Here is a 26,989-nt window from a genome sequence, read left to right on the forward strand (position 1 = left end):
AACCTCCGCCTCCTGGGTTCAGGCAATTCTCCTGCCTCAGCCTCCTGAGTAGCTGGGATTACAGGCACGCGCCACCATGCCCAGCTAATTTTTTGTATTTTTAGTAGAGACGGGGTTTCACCATGTTGACCAGGATGGTCTCGATCTCTTGACCTCGTGATCCACCCGCCTCAGCCTCCCAGAGTGCTGGAATTACAGGCTTGAGCCACCGCGCCTGGCCCACAAAAGTACATCTTTATATGAAACACGTAACCACCATATTTTCCAAGCAAGATTTTAATACGAATTTTGTTTTTCTAATACTAAAAGTTTGCTGCTCAGCTGCTCTGATATCTTTATAACTTTTCTGGATTTTTTTTTTCATTTTATTAACTTCACTTAATATGAGCTTCTACTTCTCTTCACGTATCTCATCTTACTGTTAAAATTGATACTAATGAAACTGTAAATGAAGTCTACTTTTATAATAAGTAAGTTAAATTATGAAGAATTAATTTTAGAGTGAAAAATTGAGATTTAACTTAATTTGAGAGACTACCAGTCATTTCCATTGCAAGTGGATCAAAACAGGGAGGAAAAAAGAAAGAAAAAGAGGAAAGGAAGAGAAGCTGGCTGATATTTTTGGTGGAGCTTTTTCTTTTTTATCCAAATAACATGTATGAACATTTTGTCTTTGTGAGGAGGATCTGCATTTACTGAATTAAGAACATTGGGATTCATCCCACGCTTTTCCTACCACACCCCACTGCTTATTGTCTTCACCACCAATTCTACGATAGGATTTTCCTATAATTATTATTATTTTTTTTTTGAGACAGATTCTCTATCTGTCATCAAGGCTGGAGTGCAGTGGTGCAATCTTGGCTCACTGCAACCTCCGCCTCCTAAGTTCAAGCAATTCTCCTCCCTCAGCCTCCCAAGTAGCTAAGATTATAGGCACCTGCCACCACATCGGCTAATTTTTGTATTTTTAGTAGAGATGAGGTTTCACCATGTTGGCCAGGCTGGTCTCGAACTCCTGACCTCATGATCCGCCCACCTCAGCCTCCCAAAGTGCTGGGATTGCAGGCATGAGCCACCGTGCCCAGCCAGGATTTTCCTATAAATTTACATTTCTTCTTTTATTACATCTCCCACTACACTTAGTGCCAGTCCCTTGTCTGTAAGTGGATGAATGTAATATCCACATCCAAGAGCATTTCTAGAAGGTACATGGTGAGCTCAATGTAAGTAAGAGCTGATCATGGGTTTCAGTGAGATCATCAAGTAAGAAAGGAAACAGATGTGGCTGAAATGATGCCAGGAGTTGAACCAAAGATCAAAGCAAGTGACTCCCCACTCTGGGCTCACGGCAGGCCTTTTCTCATTTTCAGTTGAATAGTACCTTCCAAATGAAGGCCAAAATATTCTTTGAGATGTTATCATTTATAACATTTAATTGGGATGGTCTGAATTTTGATAAACATTTTTTCCACCAGGGCCTTTAATACTTAATCAAAAACAGAATAAACTGAAGCAAATGATCATATCAAGAGCCAAGCTGTAATTTTTCTACGAGGCTACAAACCGAATCAAGGGTCTCCTTTTTTCTTAATTAGATTCCTTCCATTTTAGGATCTTAGTCTTGTTTCTCCTCTCATCCCCATCGTTGGTTTCTTCTGTCCCCACCTCCACAGCTTGATCCTCCTCCTCCTCTTTCATCATTGTCATTGCAACTGTCACCTCTCTGTTCTCTTCTACTTTTGTGTCCTTGCCAGCAGCAATGCTGACCAATTTTTACACTTCAGAACAGGTTTGCTTACTTTGTCACTGCTTGGTGACAAAGAAAGATAGCCGGCTGTCTCCCTGACCTCAAGAACAATGCATTTGGCACAAGTTTTAAAACAATTGTGAGGGGGAATTTTGAGATGTGCATGGAAACTGCATGGGTGATGCATTTGAACCAAGTGCATCCTGAGTCTGCTGTGCCGAACCCCATGTCTGCCAAACCCCCAGGCGTCTAGTCAGTAGCTGCAAGTGCTGCTGATTTGCCATTTTGCCTGGCATGTGACATGAGCAGAAAAAGAATTCCTACATATCTGCCCAGATCTGTTTCAGTAAATGACTAGCCTATGAGCAGAACACAACATATTCTTATTAGACTGAGTATTTGGCACGATTGTCACCATGTAGTTTTCTAAAACTTCAAAGACAGTAATTTGTTTTAATTTTGTAATTTCAAAAATTTGTGTAATAGCTACATACAATTTTACCTAATTGACAGTGATATGCAATCTTAGCTAGATGTACATTTTCTCCTGAAGTAATAAACTTTTTAAAAATTTCCTGCTTTAAACATTTTCATTATCATATCTATTAATAATTTCTGCATACAGAAATTATCACAATTTCACAAACATAAAAGCATTGATTTTAATAATTTTCTCTTAAAGGAACTAATTGTAGTCAACCTGGATGCGAATACATAAATGTTGTCTTAATTTGAGAGAATCAGACCAAATGCCATCATGTAATGGAATCTGAGCCAGATGAGCATGACATTCCATTTGAAACTTGGCTCTTCATAGTTTATTATAGGTTGGTATAAAAGTAATTGCAGGTTTTGCCATTAAATGTAATGGCAAAAAAAAAAAAAGCTTCTATGGAACACAAATTGATTGTGTTTTGTCGTATTAATATTAGAAGTAGCATGCATCAAACAATAATGATAACCATTTGCAGGTGGATGTTCTCTGGCTACCTGACCCTCTAAGATGCTGCATGTTCAGAACATTAGGGGACATGTTACTTCATGACACATTTACTGCCACCACCACCCCCTATCCAAACCTGCTCTTGAGTAGAAGCAGAAAGTGCAGATCTGATTATCTGTTGCCAGTGATCAGATGCCCTGCAGAGCTGGGCCGAGGGCGCCCCCTGCCGGCAGCCAGCAGTCCGGCTCTGGGCACTCTGCGGCTGAGGGCAGCACTGGCTCAAGCTCCCTGGCAGGTACTCAGAGAAATGAGAGGAGGGTCCAGGAAAATCAGCCCAAGGAGTGAGCCCAGAACCTGGTCCTGTGTCTCCCTCGGGGGTGTGCGCTGTGTGCAAATATTCTTCACCTTTTCCTATCAGGAGCTGGAAGGAAGAAAACGAAACAAAACTCCATGGTGGAAAGGAGTAGAGAGGAGGAAATTTTGTTGTTGTTGTTTACATAGATATAAAGAATTTATATTTTAGTCATTAAAATGTTTCTAAGAAATATTGTGTTTTCTCCATTGAAATAACAGGAAGAACTTCTCCTACAGAACACAGATTTGTCTGTTTTGTGATATTAATGTGATTAGAAGTAGCATGCATTAAACAATAACAACCATTCACAGGCGGATGTCCGCTTGGAAGTTCTGTTGCACACACCTTCTCTAACTCATTTAAACTTCTGAAAACAGAGGAGGCAGGTACTGTTATTATCCCCATTTGAGAGAGGAAGAAACTGAGACCCCATTTCAGAGAGGATCATTAACTTGCTGCCAATTTCGCAGCAGTGGAGCTTTGAAGCTAGGCCACTGGCTGATTCTTTACCTTCTAAACTCTCCTTCTGTGTTTAGACTCTCGTTCAACTGTTGTATCAACATTGAACATATAGCAATGCTTATGGCAAGAATATTTTTAGTAATAACACAGAAAGAAGATGTGAAAGACGTAGAGAAGTAAAAGGACAGCCTATTAGTGCTGTTCAGGAATATTTTTTATTTGAATTCGAATTTCACGGATGTCACACCAGCTTTGTTTGCCAATAGATTAACTAGGTAGTACTGATCAAAGGGTATAATTTATTTTATTCCTTCTTCTGAATTTATTGAAATCACCACTTTTTTTTTTTATTTCCAAGACACATAGCCTTGGGACCACAGTCCCTTTGGCGTAAAGGTAAAAATGTTAACCCCTGGAAGACTCTTATGTCCTGCTTGTCATGTCAGATGACATATGCAAATTATGCCCACACAGCATCTGCATAGGCAGAGTTGATGTCACCCACACCTCAGTGGAGCTCTGTGCTACCACTGCACACTCACACCTGGAAGATGGTGAGAATCCCAGCAGTGCCTCCCTGGAACAGTGGCCCTCAGGATGGGTGAGCTCATGTGCCGAGACCCCATGGTGAATGGGGAGCAAATGCTGGCTGTCATCCCCTAAAGACCTCAATTCCTTCTTGTATCAGTAAGGCTTCCCCAACTCCCATACGCATAGCAGCATTATACAGAACAGCCAAGAGGCGAAGCAACTCAGTGTACATTTTACCAATGGATTTTTTTAAAAAAACTGTAGATACATACAATGGAATTTTATTCAAGCTTTAAAAAGAAGGAAATCTTGGCATAATGCTACAACATGATGATCCTTGAGGACATTATGCTGAGAGAAATCTGCCAGTCACCAAAGAACTATTAGATTGTTTCACTTACATGAGGTCTTAGAGCAGTCAGAATCATAGAAATAGGAGGGGGAATGGTGGTTGCCAGGGGCTGGGAGGAGGGAGAAACCGGGAGTTGATTTCCCATGGGCATAGGGTTTCGGTTTGGTAAGATTGAAAACCCTAGAGATGGTACACGACAGTGTGAATATGGCTGTCACTACTGAACTGTACACTTGAAAATGGTTTAAAGGCATATTTTATATTATGGGTTTCTTAACGCTGTTAAAAATTGTTTGGAGGGAAAAAAGGAGCTTCTCTGTGTGGGAGAAAACCCCCACAAGAGCAGATGAGATCAAACAAGCCATCATGCCTCATGCCTGAGACTTTCAGATACCATATTTGCAAGTTCAGGCACTAAGCTAAGTCTGTGACCTGCGCTGCTTTCTTGTGATCTGCTAATGTAGCATTAAAAGGGTCGGGAGATGTGTTGGTCTCTTTCCACATAATCAGCTGAACTTACGGTAACTTTCATCGTAGCTGTGATCAGAGACCCCACACATCCCCCAGGGTGATTTCATTAACTGACAGTTTTCCTTTGAGAAAAGAATCACTTAAAAACATAACTTTAGGTCTGTTTTAAAAGACATACAAGCACATCCCACCTTTGTCGTAGACACTTAACTTGTTCTCAATTGGTAGCAATGATGCCAACATAATTTTAATGAGGTTCGTGACTTGGTATGGGTCCCCAGGGGAGGGCAGACGACATGTTTAGTCTATGAACAATGTTGGTGCTTCTTGTGGTCTTAAACGTCGTCATCAAGAAACTGCAGAGAAATCATAAACTAGCAATGCTTTTCTTTTTCTTTCTCCCTTCTAGCAATGCAGCAAAAAAGCTTCTCCCCCGCTCATGTGGCTTTTGAAGTCTTCCGGCATCATTGCCAACCGCCCCTGGCCACGGATTTCTCTGACGATCGTCACCACGGCCATCATACTAACCATGGCCGTGTTCAACATGGTAAGCCCCGGGGTGAATCAGTGCTCATGCCACGCAGGGCGTTCTTCCCTTCTGGGACCTGTCCTGTGGAATTTTGGAAACTTGCTTTTAGCTCCAATGCGGCCCGTTAAAGGTAGCATCTCAGGGCAACAGCAGTCATTTCTCTAAGGAAAGGGATGCTTTCACGGAGCCACCTTGAGACACTGGGCGAGTCCTTGGAGCAGCTCCGCACTTCCTTGCTCATGGCGGCTCCTCAACAGGCTACAGAAATGACTGCAATGTCTGAAGCATAGTCATAAACTAAGGGGGGTGCAGTGTCCTGCCCTGGAGTGTAAAAGACCTGATCGCGGGGCTCCTCTCTCACCAGCTACAAGACTAGAAAGATGTTTTCATTGAACTCTGCAGGCTCCATTTGCACTTCTTTGCAAGTGAGAACCAAGACTTCTCTACCAAGGGGCTTCTAAGGATTCAGTGAGCCAATGTTCGCAGCACACTGCGGACAGTGCTGGCCATTTTGTAACTATTGAACCAATGGCCGCTTACTATGTCAGTCTCATCACTGCTGGTGATCTCCCCCAGAACGGATACCTGGCTGGTCAGGGTGCTTTGAGACGTGTCCTTACTGTTCTCCCGTCAGCAGCAGCAGCCGAAGGAACTCTGATGTTTCCTGTAGTGGACGCTTCACTGACTGTGGGACACGCCAAGTGTTAGGAGCTGCAGTCCTTGCCTTCCAGGGGCCTAAAGCCAGGTTGTGGTGACAGGCTGTATATGATTTCATAATAATAACATGTTTTTTTAAAGTAGAAAGCATTCGTGTAGCAAAATGTAATATTGATTGAATATAAAGATGTACCTGGTACGTGCTGGGTGCTCAGACCCCAAAGACAGTTCTCTGCCTTCCAGGAGTGGGAGTAGAAGTGGGAGACAGACAGCTGGGTAACACCATCATCAAGTCATCCTGAAACGAGGAGGCGAAGACAGCAACAGGGGCGTGAGGGGAAGGGAGAGCAGGGTCGGCTAGTTGGAGTCCTAGAGGGCGGAGAGGAGGAGTCTGCCACGTGGACCCAGAGGAAGTGAGGGGCAAGGGCAGGTGGGTAGAAGGTCCTGAGAAGGAGGGACATTTGCATCTGGGACAAGAGAGACAGTCATACTAAGAAGGATTGAAAACAAAGCTGAAGACGTGGATAAGGACCTCGAATGTTTCATGGGGCCAGTCCTCCAGGTCACGCGGGAGATACTACAGTTCCTCTCAGACACCTGCAGATTCAGGTGACGGTGATGTCACCTGGACCCCAGATGGTCCAAGCCCCAGCGGCAGGGGTGGGATGGCCTCTCCATCTGCTTTGCCTTGCCTAGAATTGATCTTAGGGACACCTGCGAAGGGGCCTTCAGAGAGCAGCTGTGGCTTGTCCTCCCTGTCTGTCTAGAAATGGGTGTGTGCCATTCCCGCAAATTTTCTTGTGTCATAAGTTTGGGGACAAGTATGCCTGCAGCCCGACCTCACCTGCCTGTGTGCCCCAGCTCACTCTCAGGAGATCCCCAAGAAAGGACATGAGGGCAGTTCTGATGTGGGTCTCCGCAGGCGTGTGGACCGCTGAAAACGGACACCACAGTCACCTCCTCCAGCCACCAGCTCAGCCTCCATGGCAGCTAGTTAAACAGCTGCATCTGTTGCTGGGGAAGGAAGTGCTCAGCAGGCACATCCCCCAGGACACAGCCTCCCTGGGCTAACGCAGGCCCTTGGCTCGCAGTCCCCTGTGGAGAGGTCCAGATGGGCCAGGTCCAGCGCTGGAAGCCCTCCTCCTGCCCTTCTTGTAAGATGAGAGAGTGGCACAAAGCAGGTCTCCCTTCTTCCTGGACGTTTGTATCATCTGAGGCTCATTTTCGGCTGCGGGGATCATGGGGCCTCCCTCTGGGGGAGGAGGCCTCCTCTTGTAGGTCTCAGTCGTGCCTAGATGGTGACCTCATTACTTCCAATTAGGGCTTAATCCAGAGTGAATGGAAAAGAGCTGAGGAGGGAAAATACGCCAAGTCTAGACAACAAGCAATTCCCTGGGGTACCACCGGGCTCCAGAAGGATGGAAGTGCCAGGGCTCAGCTGGAGACCTGCTGTGTTAGTCCACCTGAAGCACCTGTTCACGGGAGCCAGACTGGCCAGCCAGAGGCATTCTGTCTGAAGAACAGGGTTGGGGGTGACGGTGGGGAGCGGTGTTTTTGCTGTGGTCCCAGAGCTGTCTTCGGGGAACAGCCTCAGGGTGGGGAGCTCAAGATGAGAGATTTAAGATGGACAGGAGAGATTTTCCTGAAAGAGCCTTTCTGCAGAAACACCACGAGCCCCAAGAATGCCCCAGCTCTCTGCATAGGCAATTTCCTGGGTACTGCAAGGATGTGAAGAAATCACAGGGGAGGAACCTGGACAGAGAGGCAGGCAAGTGGCATTGGGCCGAGACTCCAGAAGCGTCATGAGTGTATGAGTGTGTTTGTTTGTTTATTTATTTATTTATTTATTTATTTTTTGGAGGTGGAGTTTCACTCTGTCACCAGGCTGGAGTGCAGTGGCGCAATCCCGGCTCAACTGCAACCTCTGCCTCCCAGGTTTAAGCGATTCTCCTGCCTTAGCTTCCCAAGTAGCTGGGACTACAGGTGCAGGTCACCACGACCAGCTAATTTTTGTATATTTTTTTTTAGTGGAGACAGGGTTTCACCATATTGGCTAGGATGGTCTCTGTCTCTTGACCTTATGATCTGCCTGCCTCAGCCTCCCAAAGTGCTGGGATTACAAGCGTGAGCCACCGTGCCCAGCCGAGTGTGTTTTCTAAAATGGGTTCTTCGGGCTTAATTTTGTAACCTGGGCATTAGTCCTCCCCTGCTCCAAGATCCAGCTCTCTGGGTGAGCACACTGCCAAGCACCAGGTGGAGTCTGACAGATGAAAGCGGCGAGAGAGACGAGTCAGAAGTCAGCTCCATAGCCAAGGGGCAGAGGATGAAAGCGCACTTGAAGGCAGCAGGGCGCCTGGGGTCCCAAGATCTCAGAAACCTCCAGTGACTGACACGTGCCCGGATCATTAAGCCTCCTCCTGGCTCCTCAGGAGTGTATTCACCGTGCATGCAAGCAAATTGAGCACACTTCCTGAGAGTTGACCTTCACTGGCCAGTAGCAGCTCTTACCAGTTAGGGGATGATACCTTTAACATCATATACACACACGTCGGAGTGAGATCATTTTTTCTCTCTCTCTTATACATAAATTTCAGTTGTAGAACATGATATTTTGATATACATATAAATAGTGAAATGATTACTACCAGCAAGCTATTTAACAAATCTGTCACCTTCCCCAGTAACCTCCTGTGTGTGTGATTAATGCACCCAAATGTACTCCCTTAGCAAATCTTCAATACAACAGAATAGTATTAACCACCGTCCTCCAGCTGTGTATTAGAGATCTAGATGCATTCATCCACAGGACTGCCACTTCGTACCCTTTGACCTGCATCTCCCCATTTCCTGCCCTCCCCACACCTGGGAACCACCATTTTACTCTGTTTCTGTATATTCAACCTTGTTTTATTCCACGTATAAGTGAATCACACAGTATTCATCTTTCTGTGCCTGGCTTGTTTCACTTAGCCTAATATCCTGCTCCATCTATGCCATTGGAAATGACAAGGTTTCCTTCTTTTTAAAGCTGAGTAACATTCCAGTGTGTGTGTGTGTGTGTGTCAAAATTTCTTTATCCAATCATCCATCAACAGACACATTGTTTCTATATCTTGGCTGTTATGAATAATGCTGGAATGAACGTTGAGGAAATCTGTCTTTGTTTTTTCACATGCCCTAGGAAAGTGCCTTCCATTCATTAGTTATTAAATGAAAGAATGGGTGAATGAATAGGGAAGTATACAGCCCTTTAAATAAAAAAATTTCTTTTTGTAAAATCTAGTTTGAGCTTGTAAAGCCAGGATGTATCACCTAATTCGTAAAGACAGTGTAACTGAGAAACAAATATGGTTTGGAAGCCAGCTCTATTTTGTGTAGCATAATTAGTCATGATTGACAGACAGTGCAGCCAGTGTCTATAAAAGTTTGACAAGCTGATCATTTAGGAGGAAACATTCTTTCCACAGTAGCCGTGATCCTTTAGAGAGAGGACAACTGCCTTTAGTAACAGATATGTGTCTTTCGATGTTGTTTTTCTTCCTCTACAGAAGACATATTAAAAGTATGATGGATGACCCTTGAGATGTATTTCTTCTCAAAGACCATTCATCACACTTTGTAATACTTTTAATGTGTCTTCTGCATCCACATACCAAGCTGCCTTCTGTAGCAGTAGAGGCAGGAAAGAAGCTAAATTACCTTTTCCCCACTTTTCCTGTCTGTCGATGCAGGGGGAGAAGAGATCAGAACTGCTCAAAAATTCCTCCAAGAGTGCAGGAAAGCCCCGTTTGTATTGATACCTGGTGCCGTGAACTTAGCGGTTCTATTCCATGCAGGTGCTCCGCTTGTACTTAGGTCAAGGAAAAATCATAAAACTGTAGGAAGCCAAAGTTAGGTACAGAAAGGAAATAATATGACCTGGCTGTAGAGCCTTTCTTATAATGTCTTATTAATCACCGAAGAGGCAGGGCTTGTCCATGGGACTGTGCCTCTGGCCACACCTGAGGATCTGCAGATGCCTCGGGCTCCTGAGCTCTGACTGAGTGAGGCAGAGGCAGTGCCCCCGTCACACTCCTCACCAGGTGGTGCTGAAGCCGCAGGCACACTGCTGAAGCAGGCAGGCTGGTTAGAGCACAGCACCTGTGCAGGGCGGTGCAAGGGAAGTGGCTCCTGTCGCTCACGTCAGGAAGACGACACCTTCTGCCAAGGATGCCAGTGAAACCCAGTCTCTACTTACGTGCAGTTCAACAGTCCCAGGATTGTTTCTGTCTCTTTTTACCCAGCCCCCTTCAACCTGTCCATCCTGGGGCAGTTTCTATTTAAAGCAGGATAGCTTTCGATGCTTTTCTCAGTATTTTTTTTGTTCTCAACATGTATTCCAGGCTGATGGAGCCCCATTCCCAAGTAGTATTTCCGTTTCTTAGCAGTTGTTAACCCAGTGAGAGGAATCCAGGCATCGGACTCCCATTTCAGCAACAATACCAGTTTTTGTGTTGGCGGAGGTTGGGGGCTGTGGGAGCACATATGCTTCAAGTCACTGGGAAGAACATTTCATTAGCTCTCAGAAAACTTCATGTTTTTAAAGTCATAGCCTCATTCATGTCGTTATGTAAAGCCCCTGATACTTTTTTTTTTTTTTTTGAGATAGAGTCTTGCTCTGTCATCCAGGCTGGAGTCCAGTGGCACGATCTTGGCTCACTGCAACCTCTGCCTCCTGAGTTAAAGCAATTCTCTGCCTCAGCCTCCCGAGTAACTGGGATTACAGGCACCAGCCACTATGTCTGGCTAATTTTTGTATTTTTAGTAGAGACGGGGTTTCACCATGTTGGCCAGGCTGGTCTTGAACTCCTGACCTTGTGATCCACCTGCCTCAGCCTCCCAAAGTGCTGGGATTACAAGCGTGAGCCACTGCGCCCGGCCGTCCCTGTGATTTTTTAAGTTTTCCTTTTGAGACAGAGGAAGAGTGCTTTCATTTTGTTTGTTTTTCTGTGTTTCTAATGTATGTTTTTAAAATCATGTAAAATATAAATAACATAAAGTATCTTACTGAACAATTTTTAAACATACAGTTCAGTAACATTAAATACATTTGCAATGTGGTGCAGCCATCACCACCCTCTATCTCCAGAGCATTTTTCATTTTCCCAAACAGCAACTCTGTCCCCATGAAACACTCACTCCCCATCCTACCTCCCCCAGCCCCAGGTCACCATCGTGCTGCTTCCTGTTTCTATGAATTTGCCTGTTCTAGGGACCTCATGTGAGTGAGTCACATGGTATCTGCCCCTCTGTGTCTGCCTCCTTGCCCCTTGCATCGTGCCCTCAGGTACTCCTTTTCTTCTGGATGCCCCAGTCCCTCTGCAGCAATGAGCTTCAGTTTGCCCTGCGTTTTTCCAGCCAGTGGCAAGCAGTCCTTATTAACTGCTTCTCTGTCATCACCTGCCATGACTCTATATTTCAAAGGGGAGAGATGCGTTAGGAGTAACGTGGGATGGCTTGAGGCTGCCCTGACCTGCCTCTGCCATTGACTGCGTGGATGGGCTGGTTCATCTGAGGGCTCTATGTCAATTTCCAGTCATTGATATTTATTCCCAGCCTGCATTTTAATGATCCTCACAAGAGCCAGGGTCAATGGGAACAGTGTGTTCAGAGGACTGGTTTTAAGTCTCATTACTCATTGATATTGAAAGCCAAAACGTCCAAATCAGTTTTATTTTCAGTGAATTTTGCAATTTTACCGGGATAACTTATACATTTGACGTTTATCCATGTGATACAAGCACCTCAATAAAAAGTGGAGAAACACAATTAGTTGTCCGTGTTTGTTTTATACATAGTGTTTTTTCCATCTTAGTCTCCAGCTGGCTGTTGAGAATCATGTCTGAGCGGCCGAATGTGCTCCCATTTTATTCCTGACATTTTGAGAATGACGTCACTTGATTCCTTGCAGCATTTTGCAATTTCTTCTGAGAAATTTCCAAGAAATGTATTCTAAGTAAAGCATATATAAATCTGTGAGCCACCCAGACAAGGAGTTAGCCATAGTTAACTAGTAGGCTAGTCACGTAGACTAGACTACTAGTCTAATTCCAACCAAACACAATGATGTCATCAGGGATAAAACAATAATACTAAAGCACCTGTTTACAGTTTAATGTGAATAGGAAAATATAATTCTGATATGTTTTTAATTGCCTGAGAAATGTAAAATTTGCAAGCAAACTAAAAATATGCAGTGTTCATTAGCATTTTATTTAGGGCGTATTGTTCAGAATGATGACAACATTGTCCCAATTATGACAAAGGATGTGAAAATTAAATTAGGTTCAGAGAAGCGCTTCCTAAATCATTATGATGCTAAAAATATTTTCAGTGGAGAAAGTTGGGGCAGCTTTACCTGGAAGGAAGGTGGACAAGGGATTAATAACTCTCTTGAGTATTTAACTGGCTATAATTAGGGAATGACATGAGTTTGTTATTTGAAAATGCAAAGAAGTCAGAGGAAGGGAGGTTGATTCAAAATTGTAATATGATTTTAGACAGAATGAAGAGTCTTGAATTTACAGGTAGTTAATAAATACTAGAAAGACAGCAGAAGTGAGATAGGAATCGTGGTGTATGGTGATTGGAGTTTTCTGTTCTTCAAGTTCAACCATCATATTTATTGCAAAACCTCCTCGCAAGACACACTTTTTCACAAAGTAAACTACTCATTCATTGTATGTCAACAATGTAATACTTGATTTTACCTAAGTTTTTGCCTATATGGTGACATAATCAAGAAGTTTTTAAAAATATTTTAAGGTCCTTGGCACTTTAGACTAGTAATGCACCAGGCTAAACAACCTCCTTTTGTTAGCCAGTTCTTGATTTCTTAAAATATTTAAATCAATTGAATTTCTGGTCTATCAAATCTTAATCTAAATTTGTACTTTTTTGGAGCTTGTTGTTTGCCAAGCAATTACTTCATTATTTTTTTTTCATTCCCTGATATAATTTTTTCCAAAATATTAGCACACTTGTAGTTCAGCCAGGGATGTGACAATTTTTACAAATTCTTTCATCATACATATAGAAATTACTCATTTCTTTGATTCTTAAATCAGCATTTTGCCTAATTTAATCACATGATATAATGGGCAGAAATACCATATCTAGTATTTCTATAGATGATGAGAAGAATGTTCCCAATAATAGGTTAAATAAATGCCTTCTTATCTGTCCAAATAAAGTAGCTTAGGTATTTGACAAGAACTATGCAATCCAGAGAAATAACTCGATAGAAATGAACAAAAGCAACCATAGAAACTATAAGGGAAGTTTTATTTTTTAAACCTTGAATGTGTGTGGTTAACCCTATGCAGAAAACAAAAGCTGTTTAATAGATTTATGAATGAAATTAATTTATTTCAGTAAAAGGAACTGGTTCAAGTCACGGTTCTCTGGTTTGTGTTTCCAGAACATGCCTCTGACCCTTTGCCACATGACTGAAAAGTGGCTGATCCTTGGGTATTTAGTCTGTGTGCAGCTTCTGTAGGACAGAGAATGGGGGGGGCGGGAGAGAGAGAGAGAGATACACATCTCTCCTGCCTTGCTAACAGGTTGATACTGTCCTTCTGATGCTTATATTATGTAAGACCATTACATAAGAGCTAATTATTTTCTCAGCATTACCTTTTGTTTCTTTAACGTCCCCTTTCCAGCAGTCCTGAGAACATTCATCCTTTTAAATTTTTCACCCCTTATGATCTGAGTTGTTAAGCACTCACAAATAATAGATATAAATGTAGAGGCTGGTGATTGCATTTTGCCCACAAAATTAATTTTCATTCTAAAAATCAATAATTCATAGAACTATATTGACTCATTAAATGTTTGAGCCGAGATGGAAAAGATACTGGAGGAAGAAAACACATTCTGAAGACTCCAATTTGATGGTAGAGAAGTGAATGTATGCATAGTGATATCAGCTTCAAAGGTGATATTGGTTTCAAATGTCATTCTAACCATGCTCTCTGCCAAGGGCTTTGTGTACTTTTATTGTTTGAGAGAGGTGCCTCCAATTTCTTTAATGTGATTTTGAAGTTCTGGAATTCTTTGTGGAATGTATAGAACAATAAATTGTTCATTACTTATTGAATAGAAATTCCCAAATCCGCATGAACGATCCTGTTTACTGTGCATAAGGAGCACAGAATTCATAAAGTTAGCAGCCACCTGCTAGTTATCTCATCTAATTTGCGCTACTAATTCATTTAAAAAAATACCTTCTCTTTGCAGTTTTTCCTGAGTGACTCCGAGGAAACAATCCCTCCAACTGCCAATACATCAAACACAAGTTTTTCAGCGTTAAATAATCAGGCAGCGATTCTGCGTGCACAAAATTTATTTTTCCTCCCGGTAAGAACATTGCAATGATGACTGCTTTGGTGGCTCTCCTGTATGCTAGTAGTCTGTATAACATATATTCTTTAGTCTTAGATCTGTTCTAGAGTTTGCATTTCCTCTCTGATATCAATCCCTGAGTAGTTCTGAATTTACAAGTGCCAGCCTCTGCTACAAGTCCAGGCCCTTGGGGACTGGCGAAACTCACATTTGCAAACTTACAATGTTATTTTCACGCTTTCACCAGTAATGATTGCCTTATTCTCTTAACCACTGCAACATTTCTAGCATATATCTTACCATATGGCATTCAATTATACATCACCATGTTTCTGGGTTTTTTACTTAGAGATGTTGCTAATTGTTCCAGTGAATTAATATTATCCCCCTTAAAGCTGTGATAAAACTGCCCACACCTCGTTTTCCTCCCTCTTCTTTGGCAACATACGCTGCCCAGTGATTCTATTCCTTAGTAATTCTTGCTAACGGACTCATCTTCACCAGTGTCCCAAAGGACCTAGGTTGAAATTTCAAAACTTATTAACGCATTAATCTTTTAAGGGGAGAGTTCAGTCAGTTATTTACTGCTTAACAACTTTGTTCTTCCACAAATCGTTTGTGGGGAAAAAAAAAAAAAGTTTTTATGCTTTCCTTTTCACTTTCTGAATAATTATCTAAAAGTAGTGCAGATTATGCTCATTTCGTTTCCATCTCAAATAACTGGTTTTGAGAATACTAAGTGAACTATTTTGGAGACTCAAATTGGTAATTCAATATGTATGCTTTCAAAATACCAAAAATTTTAACTCCAGTAGCTATGGCAATAAAGTGGATTGATTTTCTTATTTCTCCTTCTCTGATTTGCTTCCTTGATATTTTGCTCTGGTCTTTTTTCCCTTCCCATCATTTAATTTATTGGGAAGCTCACAGCTCCGTGCACAGAAAGAAATGGCTTCTGGTGTTCCTTCCTGGAGGCTTCTGAGGACTTGACTGGGTCAAGGGCAAGATGACCATGTTCTAAAAGCAGTGTCCCCATGGAGACATTGGGAAGAGGGGGTGGTATAGGTTCATCCCTTACCCAGGAGATCCTGTCCTTCAAATTAGGTATTATCATCAACTTCAATGAGGATTAGGCATTGACTTCTCTATTTAGTTATATGAAAAGTGAAAAGCTGGAGTCTTCCTGAGAGCTTATTGACTGTAATCTCACTGTGGGCCATTTGGAGCCCTCTGTTTTAGAGAAATATTTAAATTAACAGTGTGGCCTTCCTCCTTGAACCAATGGTGTTAGCATCCACATGATCCATAGGCTGGATGCTGGGGTTGGGGGAGAGAGTGCACCGACTGAGCAGTCCCCTTTCACATCCACGTAGCACTTTACATTTAAAATTTTAATGTGAAGATGCATTTTGAGAGGAAAAAAATGTATAGCTGGCAATATCTTTTTAAATCTCTCCTTCCACTATGTCTGAGATCACTTGGTATCATTAAAAGAATAAGGAAATCATTATGAATTTCATTTAGGTAAATCTGTATAATATCTTACTTGCAATCAAAGAAAATTATTAAAAACTCAAGGTGGGGAAAGGCAACATTTTTTCAACCTTAAAAGATTCTGAAAAAGCACAATCTACATGGCATGTAGTAAACGGACTACTGTCTTTCTCATCATGGTGCCTTGAAGATGCTGGCTGGTGTTGCCAAGGAAGCCCCAGGTATGCCTGGACTGGCTGTACAAAATGCATTATGAACTCATGGGTTTAGCAGTCCCCAAGGAGCCTGGAGATATCCTGGTTTCCTCCCTCATGGATCCCAGGGAACACTGGAAAAGCCATTTTGTGGGTGTGCACCAGACAGGCATCGTTTCTCTCAAACCCCATGTCATGTGATGTCTGAAGTTGACCAGCAAGTTGAGAAGCATGCCCAATTCACTGCTGATGGTGATATAAAGTGTTATAACTCTTCTAAGTGATCATTTCAATCGTTACCAAAAAAAGTACAAGACAGACGTACTTTTTACCCTGTAATACTAATTTTGGAAATTAATTTTAAAAGTGGAAAGGTTTACCAAAAACATGTTTGTACATGTGTTTATAAAATATCAATAACACAAAAGAAAGTGAAAGAAAGAAAACAGCCTAAAAATTTGAAAATGCATGGTGGTTATACTTAACCACCATGTAAGTTATAACAAAATTTATTTTAAGCACCATATAAGACATTGTAAAAAAAAAATGACATATAAATACATATTCATAATAAACTATTCATTGAAAAGAATTGTTTTAAAAAATTCTGAACAGTATAATCTTAACTTTCTAAAGTAATACTACCAATATTAAATAGCAAGAAAAAGGCTGGAAACACATATACAAATAATGAATAGTGGCCAAAGTGGATATTGGGGATTATCAGAGACCCTTATTTTTATATGGATTCTTTTGTATATTTCCCGATTTTTGACATTGGATGTATTATTTCTGTAGCAGGAAAACACAGTCCTTTTAAAATACCAAGATTAGCCATAAAGGCTCTTTGCCACATAAGCTGTTTATACCACAGCAGGCACTTGGTATGCATTATGTCATTTCATCCAAAGATGACCCTGGTGAAGTAGATCTTATTGGGACTCTCATTTTGCAGGTGAAGAAGCTTTAAGACCCAGAGACTTTAGTGTTTAAATAAATTACCCACGATAACTGTGGCTGTTACCTTACTGTCAAGTGCAAGTTGGTTTCAAAGATTATGTCAAAACTGGTAAACATTACTAGCAATCGGGTTACCAGTAAGTACAGTCCAATAGAAGTCAGTTCAGTATCCTATCGCCAGAACCACTGACCAGCCGGCGCCCTCCCTGGTCAGCTACGCTGTGGAGGCAGCACAGACTCCCAGCCTGGCTATCCTGTAGTATTCTCTCCCGCACATTCTTCGGGGTCAATTTGCAGGTTCCCAACCTACCTTTTCATGCCAGATTACCTCTTGCACAGCCTCCAAGCATTCTAGAAAGCCATTTAATAGAAATGGACTAAAAGTCTACTTCCCATGAACGTATATATTTGAGTAGATGTTCCTGAAATGTGGAAAAAAAAATTAAAGCCTCAGAATAATTTTTGAAATGTGAAATGTTAGTATAGTTTATAGATATTGACACATAGTTCAAAGGTTCAAACTGTGAGAACCTTTAAAATTTTACCTCGGGTCCCCACACACCAAAATAATCCACATACACCCATTGATACATACAGACACATGCTTCTAAGTGATTCCTTATTCTGCCCTCTCATTGATTAGGCTGAACTCGTTGATAGCTTTCATTATAACAGTGGTATTCAAGCATAATTTTAGAAACAGAGCTCTTTCAAAAACGAAAGCTGACCAAGAGCTTTATAGTAATAATAGCAAAATTTACACAGCTTCTCATGGACTAGGCTATTCTGAATTTGTGTTACTTAATCTTCATAAGAATTCTCCAAGGTGGGCATTACCATCATCTTTACTTTGAGTGACTTGTGGAAGACACAGGATTGTTTTGTTAAGCTCAGCTGCTTTGGGGGATCCAATGGGACAGAATTACTGAATAAGAGCCTTATCCCGACCAGTTCCTGGGGCAATTTCCTGGGTTTTAAGGAGCAGTTTTATAATACTCAAGACTATTGATTAAAGGCCTACTAGGTTATAAATAAGGGCTTCTCAAACTCTTTGTGAAGGCCCTTTCTTCATTTTGCTTTGTTTTGTTTTTGTAATTTCTAGTCTGTAACAGACTAATGCTTTTGAAAAATATAATGGCGAATTACTAGAAAAATGAACTAAAAAGACAGCCATATGAAATGCAAGCTCATGTTCTATTACATTCGTCAGAAACAAGCTTGCTCTGCCAAATTTCAATCCACATTGTGTGCCTGTTTCGCAGAACTCACTGCTGTACTTTGAGTCCTCTTTTTCTAAGCGACATAGAGCATTAGTGCACCTTGTATCAAAGGCCTCAGACCTGCCCTGAAGTAGGTACTCGGTAACTTATCTAAGGTGACATGGGCAGAACTCTCATAGAAATAAGGTGTCCTTTCACAGGGTATGCCACACCTCGCCTGCCTCTGAGATACTGCCTGTGCACGTGTTCACAGCTCTATTGATTCTATCATTTTACTACATTAACCCACATTGTCTCTTCTTTCCCTTTTTTTGTTCTCTGTTGTGGGAGAGCATGAGAGACAGAAGAGTGGAGGGCTGCCATCTGGCAATTGCAGCTGAGACACAGTGTTTGCAACACTCAGTATTCCTTAAAATGCTGCCACCTGAAATGAAGAGTGGCCTTCACATTCCCATGCAGAGGAAGACTTTCACCCGCTGAAGAGTGACCTAGTTGGTGTGTAATCCAGTGCCAGGTGTTGGTCTTCCTTTTGAAGCCACAATACCAGGTCGAAGTTCGTACTGGTGGAATTTCTATTCATTCCTCCTTGGCTTCCTCCACTCAAGCGTGCCTCTTACAAAGAGAAAGGCTGCCGTATGATCACTGCAAGCTCATATTTCCAACTTTTCTTTCTTCTACAAGAACAGGACTGTTGAGCTAATGTCAGTCGCCTTTCACATAGCTTAATGTAGATGGCTTTAGCTGGGGAAATCAAAGGAGGCGGCGGAATGACAAAAATAAGCAGTTCATACCTGGCTTACTCAGTATGGTGAAATTATAATTGAGTAGTTTAAAAGCTAGGCTATCTTTTAAAGACAAGGTTTAAAACACATCAATAAGGGGCCAGGTGGCTCATGCCTGTAATCCCAGCACTTTGGAAGGCCGAGGCTGACGGATCATGAGGTCTGGAGTTTGAGACCAGCCTGACCAACACAACATGGTAAAACCCCGTCTCTACTAAAAATACAAAAATTAACCAGGCGTGGTGATGGGCACCTGTAATCTCAGCTACTCAGGAGGCTGAGGCAAGAGAATTGCTTGAATCCAGGAGGCAGAGGTTGCAGTGAGCCAAGATTGCACCACTGCACTCCAGCCTGGGCGACAGACCAAGACTCCATATAAAAAAGAAAAAAAATCAGTAAGATCTGTGTTTTACTAAGAGTCTTAATTTTTTTTGAGCATTTTTTTCTGTTCTAGGAATGCCAAGATAGTAACACAACCCCTTGTTCACAGAAACCCCGTGATGTAGCAAATAAAGCGTTTTGAGGCTGGCACCTGTTTCACTGTAGGGAGAACCTCCTGGCGTGCAGGACTCTGGCTCCGTACATTACTCTTTTATCTCTGTTGTTTTCAATGACTTACAAGGATAATATGATTACCCTCATTTTACAGTGTCATGCAGACACTGTGATATAAGCAAGTTAGGTCACTGGCTGCAAGTAAGTGAGCTAATGCGTGAGTGAAGAGTTGAATTCAGAGCTATCCAAAGCCTACCTGAACCTGCCTACAGTGGTAAATGGTGAGGAAATGGCTCATCTGGGGGTGCCTGCCAGCAGCTTGCTCTGGCCTCAGATGGGAGGTATTACTAGTTCTGGCTCCCACTTGGTTCTTCCACTTTCTTCCGTTGCCTGTCCAACTCCCAGGGGATTCATGACTCACCCTGGTCAGGCTTTTAACTTAAATCCTTCTGTTTTAAATAGGCCCGCTGACACACAATTTCTCTTCTAATAAAATGTCTGGGCTTCCTTATGCTTTTAACAGAGTTATCTGGAATGATTTATATTCTCTTAATGAATGAAAGAACTGAAAGGCCAAAAGAGATTCTATTCACCTCAACATATATTTAAGGAATGTCTAGGAGGCCACACTGTTTTCATTTTCAAGAAATAAATGACATTGGTTTATAATGATGTGTCTTCCATGTAATTTTTTTTTTACAATTTTAGTTCTAAAAAGTATCTGGCAATATACATGCTTATTTTTATCTATCATGCAAGGTTGAGTCGGAAAGCTGTGGATGATTTTTTTATTTCTAAATTTAACATATCCAGGCATTTACCACTGGCTCAAAGACAATAAACAGAGCTCTGTTTTCACAGCCAGCTTATATGTTGACCACATGAGCTTGGCGGTGGCCCCGACTGTACTTGGGGTTGAGCATTTCTCAGAAGAGATACTAAGTATCTGTCTGTTGTCTTTTCCTGTTTCAGTACTTTATATACAGCTGCATTCTGGGACTCATATCCTGCTCCGTGTTCCTGCGGGTGAACTACGAGCTGAAGATGTTGATCATGATGGTGGCCTTGGTGGGCTACAACACCATCCTGCTCCACACCCACGCCCACGTCCTGGGTGACTACAGCCAGGTCTTGTTTGAGAGGTGAGCCGATGCCTCTTCCTTCTCTTTCTTTAGTTCTTTCTCGGCATGTGGATTGTGTGTGTGTTGAGTACATGCAAGTTAGCGACGTCATTGTCATTGATAAATCATTCTGATAGAAGTTCTTTGAAGTGATGCCTCAGAAAGATACGTATTTTTGTTATAGATTGTATCTGATTATGTATTCTCAAATACACATAGAAGATGCGAAGTGGTTCAGAGAGAAGAACTGTGTTATAACCTGAACTGTGTTGATAAAAGTAATCTAAGATTGTCCAGCTCAGAACTATTGACATTGTAGACTAAATAATTCTCTGCTGGGGTGGGGCGGGGGCAGGGAGCGCTGTCCTGTGCATGTTTAGGTAGAGTGTTTAGTGTTTAGGGACATCCCTGGCCTCTACCCACTGAATGCCAGTCACAATCCCCTCTGCCCCAAATCATGACAACCGAAAATGTCCCTAGAAATTGCCAGATGTCCTCAGGAAGACAAAATGGCCCTCAGTTCAAAGCAAAATATTGAAAAAGTAAGTAGTCATATTCACAAGTTATAGTGTTACATTTCTTACTAGAGATTTTCTAAAATACTCTTGTGCGGAAGGAGAACTATCAGCCCTGAACATTTTTTGTCCTATGAAGAACTTGACTTCCAAGAAAATATATGATTGCTCTAAGTCTTTTAACTGAAAGCCTAGATGCAGCATGAATGATTCTACCACGGGCAGTCACTCTGGTTTATGACGAGTTTCCTGTTATCGAATTACTTTTGTAGGCTTCTAATGAATATTTGTTTGAAAAAAATTGTTTTAATCATTATGATACTCTCCACATCACATCTCAAAAACAACAACAAAAAAAAAACATTTTATAACAAGTGTTAGGTTTGTTTCTGAACCCACCAGAAATAAACCAGATGTCAAAGTGTTTTCTAGGAGTGCTTTGCACTGTCCTCCATCTTATTTCTATATTTATTTTAAAATAATATAAATGCCCTAAATATTTGCATAGATTTATTACTCCAAAAAGTTGTTTTATATTGACAGTACATGGCCATCTATTTCTCCACTGGAGACCGGGGTTAGGAAGGGCAATCATCACACTGTGTAGCCATTTCTGACCAATAAGAACCTTTGCAAAAATACAAGTGCAGCCTGTTTTTTTCACCTAATCTAATTTTCATCATCCTCTACACAATGAAACTCTACTAATCTGTAACCAAGCTTAAGTCAGTGGAGTTGCCAAAATGCGTAATTATATTTATGATTCCTTAGCCAAGATAAGAGTGGAAGTTAATTTTCCAATAAATTCTCAAAATTGCCATCTAAACATGCTTTACTACTGCTCTGCTCTATCCAGAAAGCCTGTGTTGTACTCCTAAATAAATGTAGCACTATCGATTTTCACGCACAGCTGATGACGCTACTAAATTTCCCTTTATTAAATTTAAAGCGCCTAAATATGTTACATATCCAAAGCAAAAGACGAAATCAGATTAGCAGGTTTCTGATGTGGAGAGAATTGCTTCTGGGGACCTCAGTGAGACACCTCAGGAGACGTGCTCTCTGAGTAGAACCCTAGCAGCAGGAGAGTACTTATCAGGCTGAAGAAGAGGGGTGTTACTTTTAGATCACTTTCATTCTATTAAAGCTCTTTTGTGTCTGCTCTCTTGGCTTGCTTGAGAAGCCTCAGCGACTTGCCTTCACTTCCGTCATTAAAGCCAGCATCCTCTTCGGGGGCACACGCCTCTGTCCCACTTCCTAATTTTTAAAAAATTTTTGTGGATATATACTAGGTATACATACTTAACGGAGTACATGAGATGTTTTCATACAGGCTTGCAATGTGAAATAATCACATCATGGAGAATAAAATATCCATCCCCTCAAGCACTGATCCTTTGTGTTACAAATAATCCAATTACACTTTCTATTTATTTATTTGAGGCAGAATCTTGCTCTGTCACTCAGCCTGGAGTGCAATGGCACAATCTCGGCTCACTGCAACCTCTGCCTCCTGGGTTCAATAAATTATCCTGCCTCAGCCTCCCTAGTAGCCGGGATTACAGGCACCCACCATCATGCCCGGCTGCATTTTTTGCCCTCAGGAAGGCAAAATTGTCCTCAGTTCAAAGCAAAATATTGAAAAACTAAGTAGATTTGTTAAAAAAAAAAAAAAAAAAAAACTGTATTTTTAGTAGAGATGGGGTTTTGTCATGTTGCCCAGACTGGTCTCAAACTCCTGGCCTCAAGTGATCCACCCACCTCTGCTTCCCAACGTGCCAGGATTACAGACGCGAGTCTCAGTACCTGGCTTCTTAGTTTTGTTTGTTTGTTTGTTGTTTGTTTGTTGTTTATTTGTTTTAGAGACAGAGCATTCTCCATTGCTCAGGCTGGAGTGCAGTGGTGCGATCTCGGCTCACTGCAACTACTGCCTCCCAGGTTCAAGCGATTCTCCTGCCTCAGCATCCCGAGTAGCTGGGATTACAGGCACCCACCACCACTCCTGGCGAATTTTTGTATTTTTAGTAGCGACGTGGTTTCACCATGTTGGCCAGGCTGGTCTCAAATCCCTGACCCTCAGGTGATCAGCCTGCCTCAGACTTCCAAAGTGCTGTGATTACAGGTGTGAGCCACCATGCCCAGCCTTAGTTATTTTTAAATACACAATTAAGTTATTATCAACCAGAGTCACCTGTTGTGCTATCAAATAATATGTCTTACTCATTATTTTTTCCTACTTCCTAATTTTGATCAGAAGTTCTGAAACTTCTTGAACTGATCCCTGAACTGGCTGCACAATATTCTCAGAAGTGTCTTCTATGGAAAGATGAGTCTTACTGATGTAAAGTAATAGCAAAAAAGCGTAATGCCTCAAAACCAACGAATCTTCTATGATGCCCACTTAAAACTAACCCCACATGGGAGACTCTTACGAGTGGGAACTTAGAAGCCCCTGATTTCTTCAGCCTCATTGCCTGTTTTTTTGTTTGTTCATTTGTTTTTGTTTGTTTGTTTTTATTTTTGTTTTTGTTTTTGAGATGGAGTCTCGCTCTGCCACCCAGGCTGGAGTTCGGTGGTGCGATCTCGGATCACTGTAACCTCTGCCTCCATGGGTCAAGCAATTCTCTTATCTCAGCCTCCCGAGTAGCTGGGATAATAGGCACGTGCTACCATGCCCAGTTAATTTTTATATTTTTAGTAGAGACAGGATTTCACTGTGCTGGCCAGGCTGGTCTCAAACTCCTGACCTCATGATCCACCCCCCCATTCTTACTCCTGCTGTTCCTGCCTCGTTGTTACTCCTGCCTGTTTTACATAAGCCTGTGATTCATGGTAAAACCAATCAATGTCTGTGTTTTCTTTCTTTTTTCTGAGATCCAAGAGCTTTTCCCCATCCAATAATTGATATCAGTTTTCTCACCCTTTGCCTCATTTATTGATGCTGACACACCCTTCCCAATTGAAAGTAAGATGTTTTAGGGAAAAAAAAAAGCTGTGTAGTATGGTGCCTTGAGAGTGAACACCACTTAATCGCAAAGCCAGAGGTGCCCCTGAAGGTTGGAGCTGGCTCACAGGACAGCCAGACAGCACCGCCTTTTCTGATTGAGCCAGTCTGTGCCACTAAAGTCACAGCATTTGGTCCCATCCCTTTGGTGACCTATTTCTGGGCATCACATTCTTGCCCTTTCTTACTCCTGACCTTCTCTCTTCTGCCTCGGTCTTCTTTCTGGGACCCTTGCCTGGCTGTGGCAGGTCAATGTCCTTGCTGTCCACCCAGGCCCCTGGACCTGCTCCTCGTCGGCCGTGAGTGCTCTGATGAGACTGTGATGGTTAATGTTAGGTGTCAGCTTGACTGGACTGAAGGCTGCCTAGATGGCTGGTAAAGTATTGTTTCTGGGTGTGTCTGTGAGCATGTTGCCAGAGGAGACTGATATTTGAATCGGTGGACTGGGAGAGGAAGACCCACCCTCAAAGTGGTGGGCGCCACCCAGTCGGCTGCCAGCACCAGCAGAACAAAGCAGGCGAGAGAAGGCAGGCTAAGCTGGCTTGCTGGGTCTTCTGGTTTTCATATTTTTCCTGTGCTACGTGCTTCCTACCCTTGGACATCAAACTCTAGGTTCTTTGGCCTTTGGATTCTGGGACCTGTACAGCAGCATCTCCAGCGTTCTCAGTGCAGAAGGCGACACTGTTGGTTTCCCTGGTTTTGAGGTTTTTGGACTTGGACTGAGCTGCTCCCAGCATCTCTTTCCCTGCTTTGCAGATGGCCTGACATGGACCTTCGCCTTGTGATCCGGTGAGCCAACCCTCAGTAATAAACTCCCTTCTATAAATACATATATCCTATTGGTTCTTTCCCTCTGGAAAACTTCAGCTGATACATAGACCTCCCTCAAGCTTCTGGCTTTCACCCCTCGGTGCACCTGAAGACCGAGCAGCTCTTCTGTTCTGTTTCACCCTGGAAAGGTGGAAGGTGCTCATCCTGGTTGAAGTGGACATAGCCGCTGTTGCCAATTAGCCCCTTTTCTGTGATATACACATATGTGCTGAGTACTTTAACACACTCTCCTGAATCAAGCAGAAGAGAAGATCTGAACCAAATATCATGGCCTGTGACTGTGCCTGGCATCTAGTGCTCAACAAGCATCTGTTGAATGAATAAACAAAAGCGGGTTGTGCTCTTGAGCAATGGGAAGAGCCTGGTACTGGCTTCCTGAAGTCTCTCGCCTCACCCGCCTCCCTGAAGACAGAGCGTATCTCCAGATCGTGGGTGATATTGTCTGTTAGTATCCACATCAGGTTTTGTTTATATCTTATATGTCAAAGTAAAGTTCAGAGAGGGCATCTCTGTTGGAAGGCAGTGCCGGCCATCCTCCTCTCTACTTTGTCCTGTGTGTGACTTCATCATGACTCCTGTAGTGGAAACTTTGCAGAACCAACTTGACCTTGCTCATGGGCAAGCCAACAAGGTGGCACACACCAATAGAGTTGGCAGAGAAAAAAGGAGAGGTATGCACCAGAAAAAATTCATATCAATGAATAAGAAAATGATATTAAAGATATTCTTACACATTCAAGAACATGAAAAGTAGACTTTTTAGGAGGAAACAAAGATCACTCAGAGAGAGTGTGCCATTGAAAATCCATTAGGATGGAGGCCAGGAGTGTCCCGGTATCTAATGTGATCTGCTGGGGTGTGATTCTGATAAACCACCTCCTGCTGAAGGGAGCTCAGGAGTTTCTCGGATGTTTCCTATTCTTTGGTGCTCACAGCAGTCCTCCATAGTGTCTGTGAGTTGGGCAATAATGGTTGCAGTTCCTATCCATGACACTGTGTCCCAAAAGCCTTAGCCAGAGCTGCTGAGATACCAACTGCTCTTCAAGATGATGGTGATGTTAATAACAACTGATGTTGCTGGAAGCTGTTTTTGTCTTGAAAACGCTTATCCTTCCCGTGACAAAGGCTTGCTACCGAGTCTGCAAGAAGCTGTCAGATTTTTCCTGAGTTTCTTTTCTTGCAGAACTGAAAAGTCTCAAGGGATGGGTGTTATTTCACTTGGACCCAGCCTTATGTTAGCTCGCCTGACGGCTAGAAATGTACCTTTAATTCTAGAGAGGCATGCGACATGGAGAGCTTGAACAGAGCCACTAACTAACAAGGATCCCTGAAGACAAACTAGTTCTGTGCTGGAACTTTAGTCCAGTAAAATAAGTACTTTCAGAAAGCACATAAATATGGTGTTTAAGCAGCAGTGATAGCCAGTGCTTGGCATTATCCAGAAGCTCTAGATTGCAGCTGGCTGAAATGTCTGCAAAACTTTACCTTCCCAGCCTTAGCAACAGCTTCCTATCAGGAAGAGCACTGGAGATGCTCGGACTTGCACCGTCACTGAGATGCCTGAACTGGGCACCTTCCTTGTGGCATTTTTCTGCTTTCCCTGATTTTCCCGTGTCTCATGGAAATCCAAATGCCTGGAATTTGGGATATTGTGATGTATTTTGACAATGTACTAACTAGGGATTGACTGACGATGAACTGAAGGCAAGTCTCGAGGAAGAACAGGAAAACCCATCCCTCAAGGAAAGGTCAGAAAGAGCTGCAAGCCTCGCCCTGGGGCAGATGGTCTGTGGGTCTTCCCAAGCACCTGAAATTGTTTTCATGTCTTTTCTTTAAATGAAGACTATATTTCAAATTTGCGTTCTAAGCAAGTGGTACAGTCAAGTTAATATTGAAAGGATTTTCTATTCCTTTCAGATTTACCATCTCAGCTTCCCC

The 26,989-nt window shown here is 42.4% G+C and overlaps 1 protein-coding gene across 1 annotated transcript in view; it reads left to right on the forward strand.

Moving 5' to 3' along the window:
• The window catches only part of ADCY2 (adenylate cyclase 2), a 436,690-nt gene that overhangs the window by 358,650 nt on the left and 51,051 nt on the right, over positions 1–26,989 (forward strand). Inside the window, exons 16-18 of the mRNA XM_021675367.2 lie at positions 5,274–5,411; positions 14,331–14,450; positions 20,553–20,722. Coding sequence (XP_021531042.1) covers positions 5,274–5,411; positions 14,331–14,450; positions 20,553–20,722 — 428 coding nt within the window. The remainder of the gene's footprint in view (positions 1–5,273; positions 5,412–14,330; positions 14,451–20,552; positions 20,723–26,989) is intronic.

This window comes from Aotus nancymaae, unplaced genomic scaffold (genome assembly GCF_030222135.1).
Source record: "Aotus nancymaae isolate 86718 unplaced genomic scaffold, 86718_ANA_hifiasm-v0.15.2.pri h1tg000014l, whole genome shotgun sequence".
NCBI lineage: Eukaryota > Metazoa > Chordata > Mammalia > Primates > Aotidae > Aotus > Aotus nancymaae.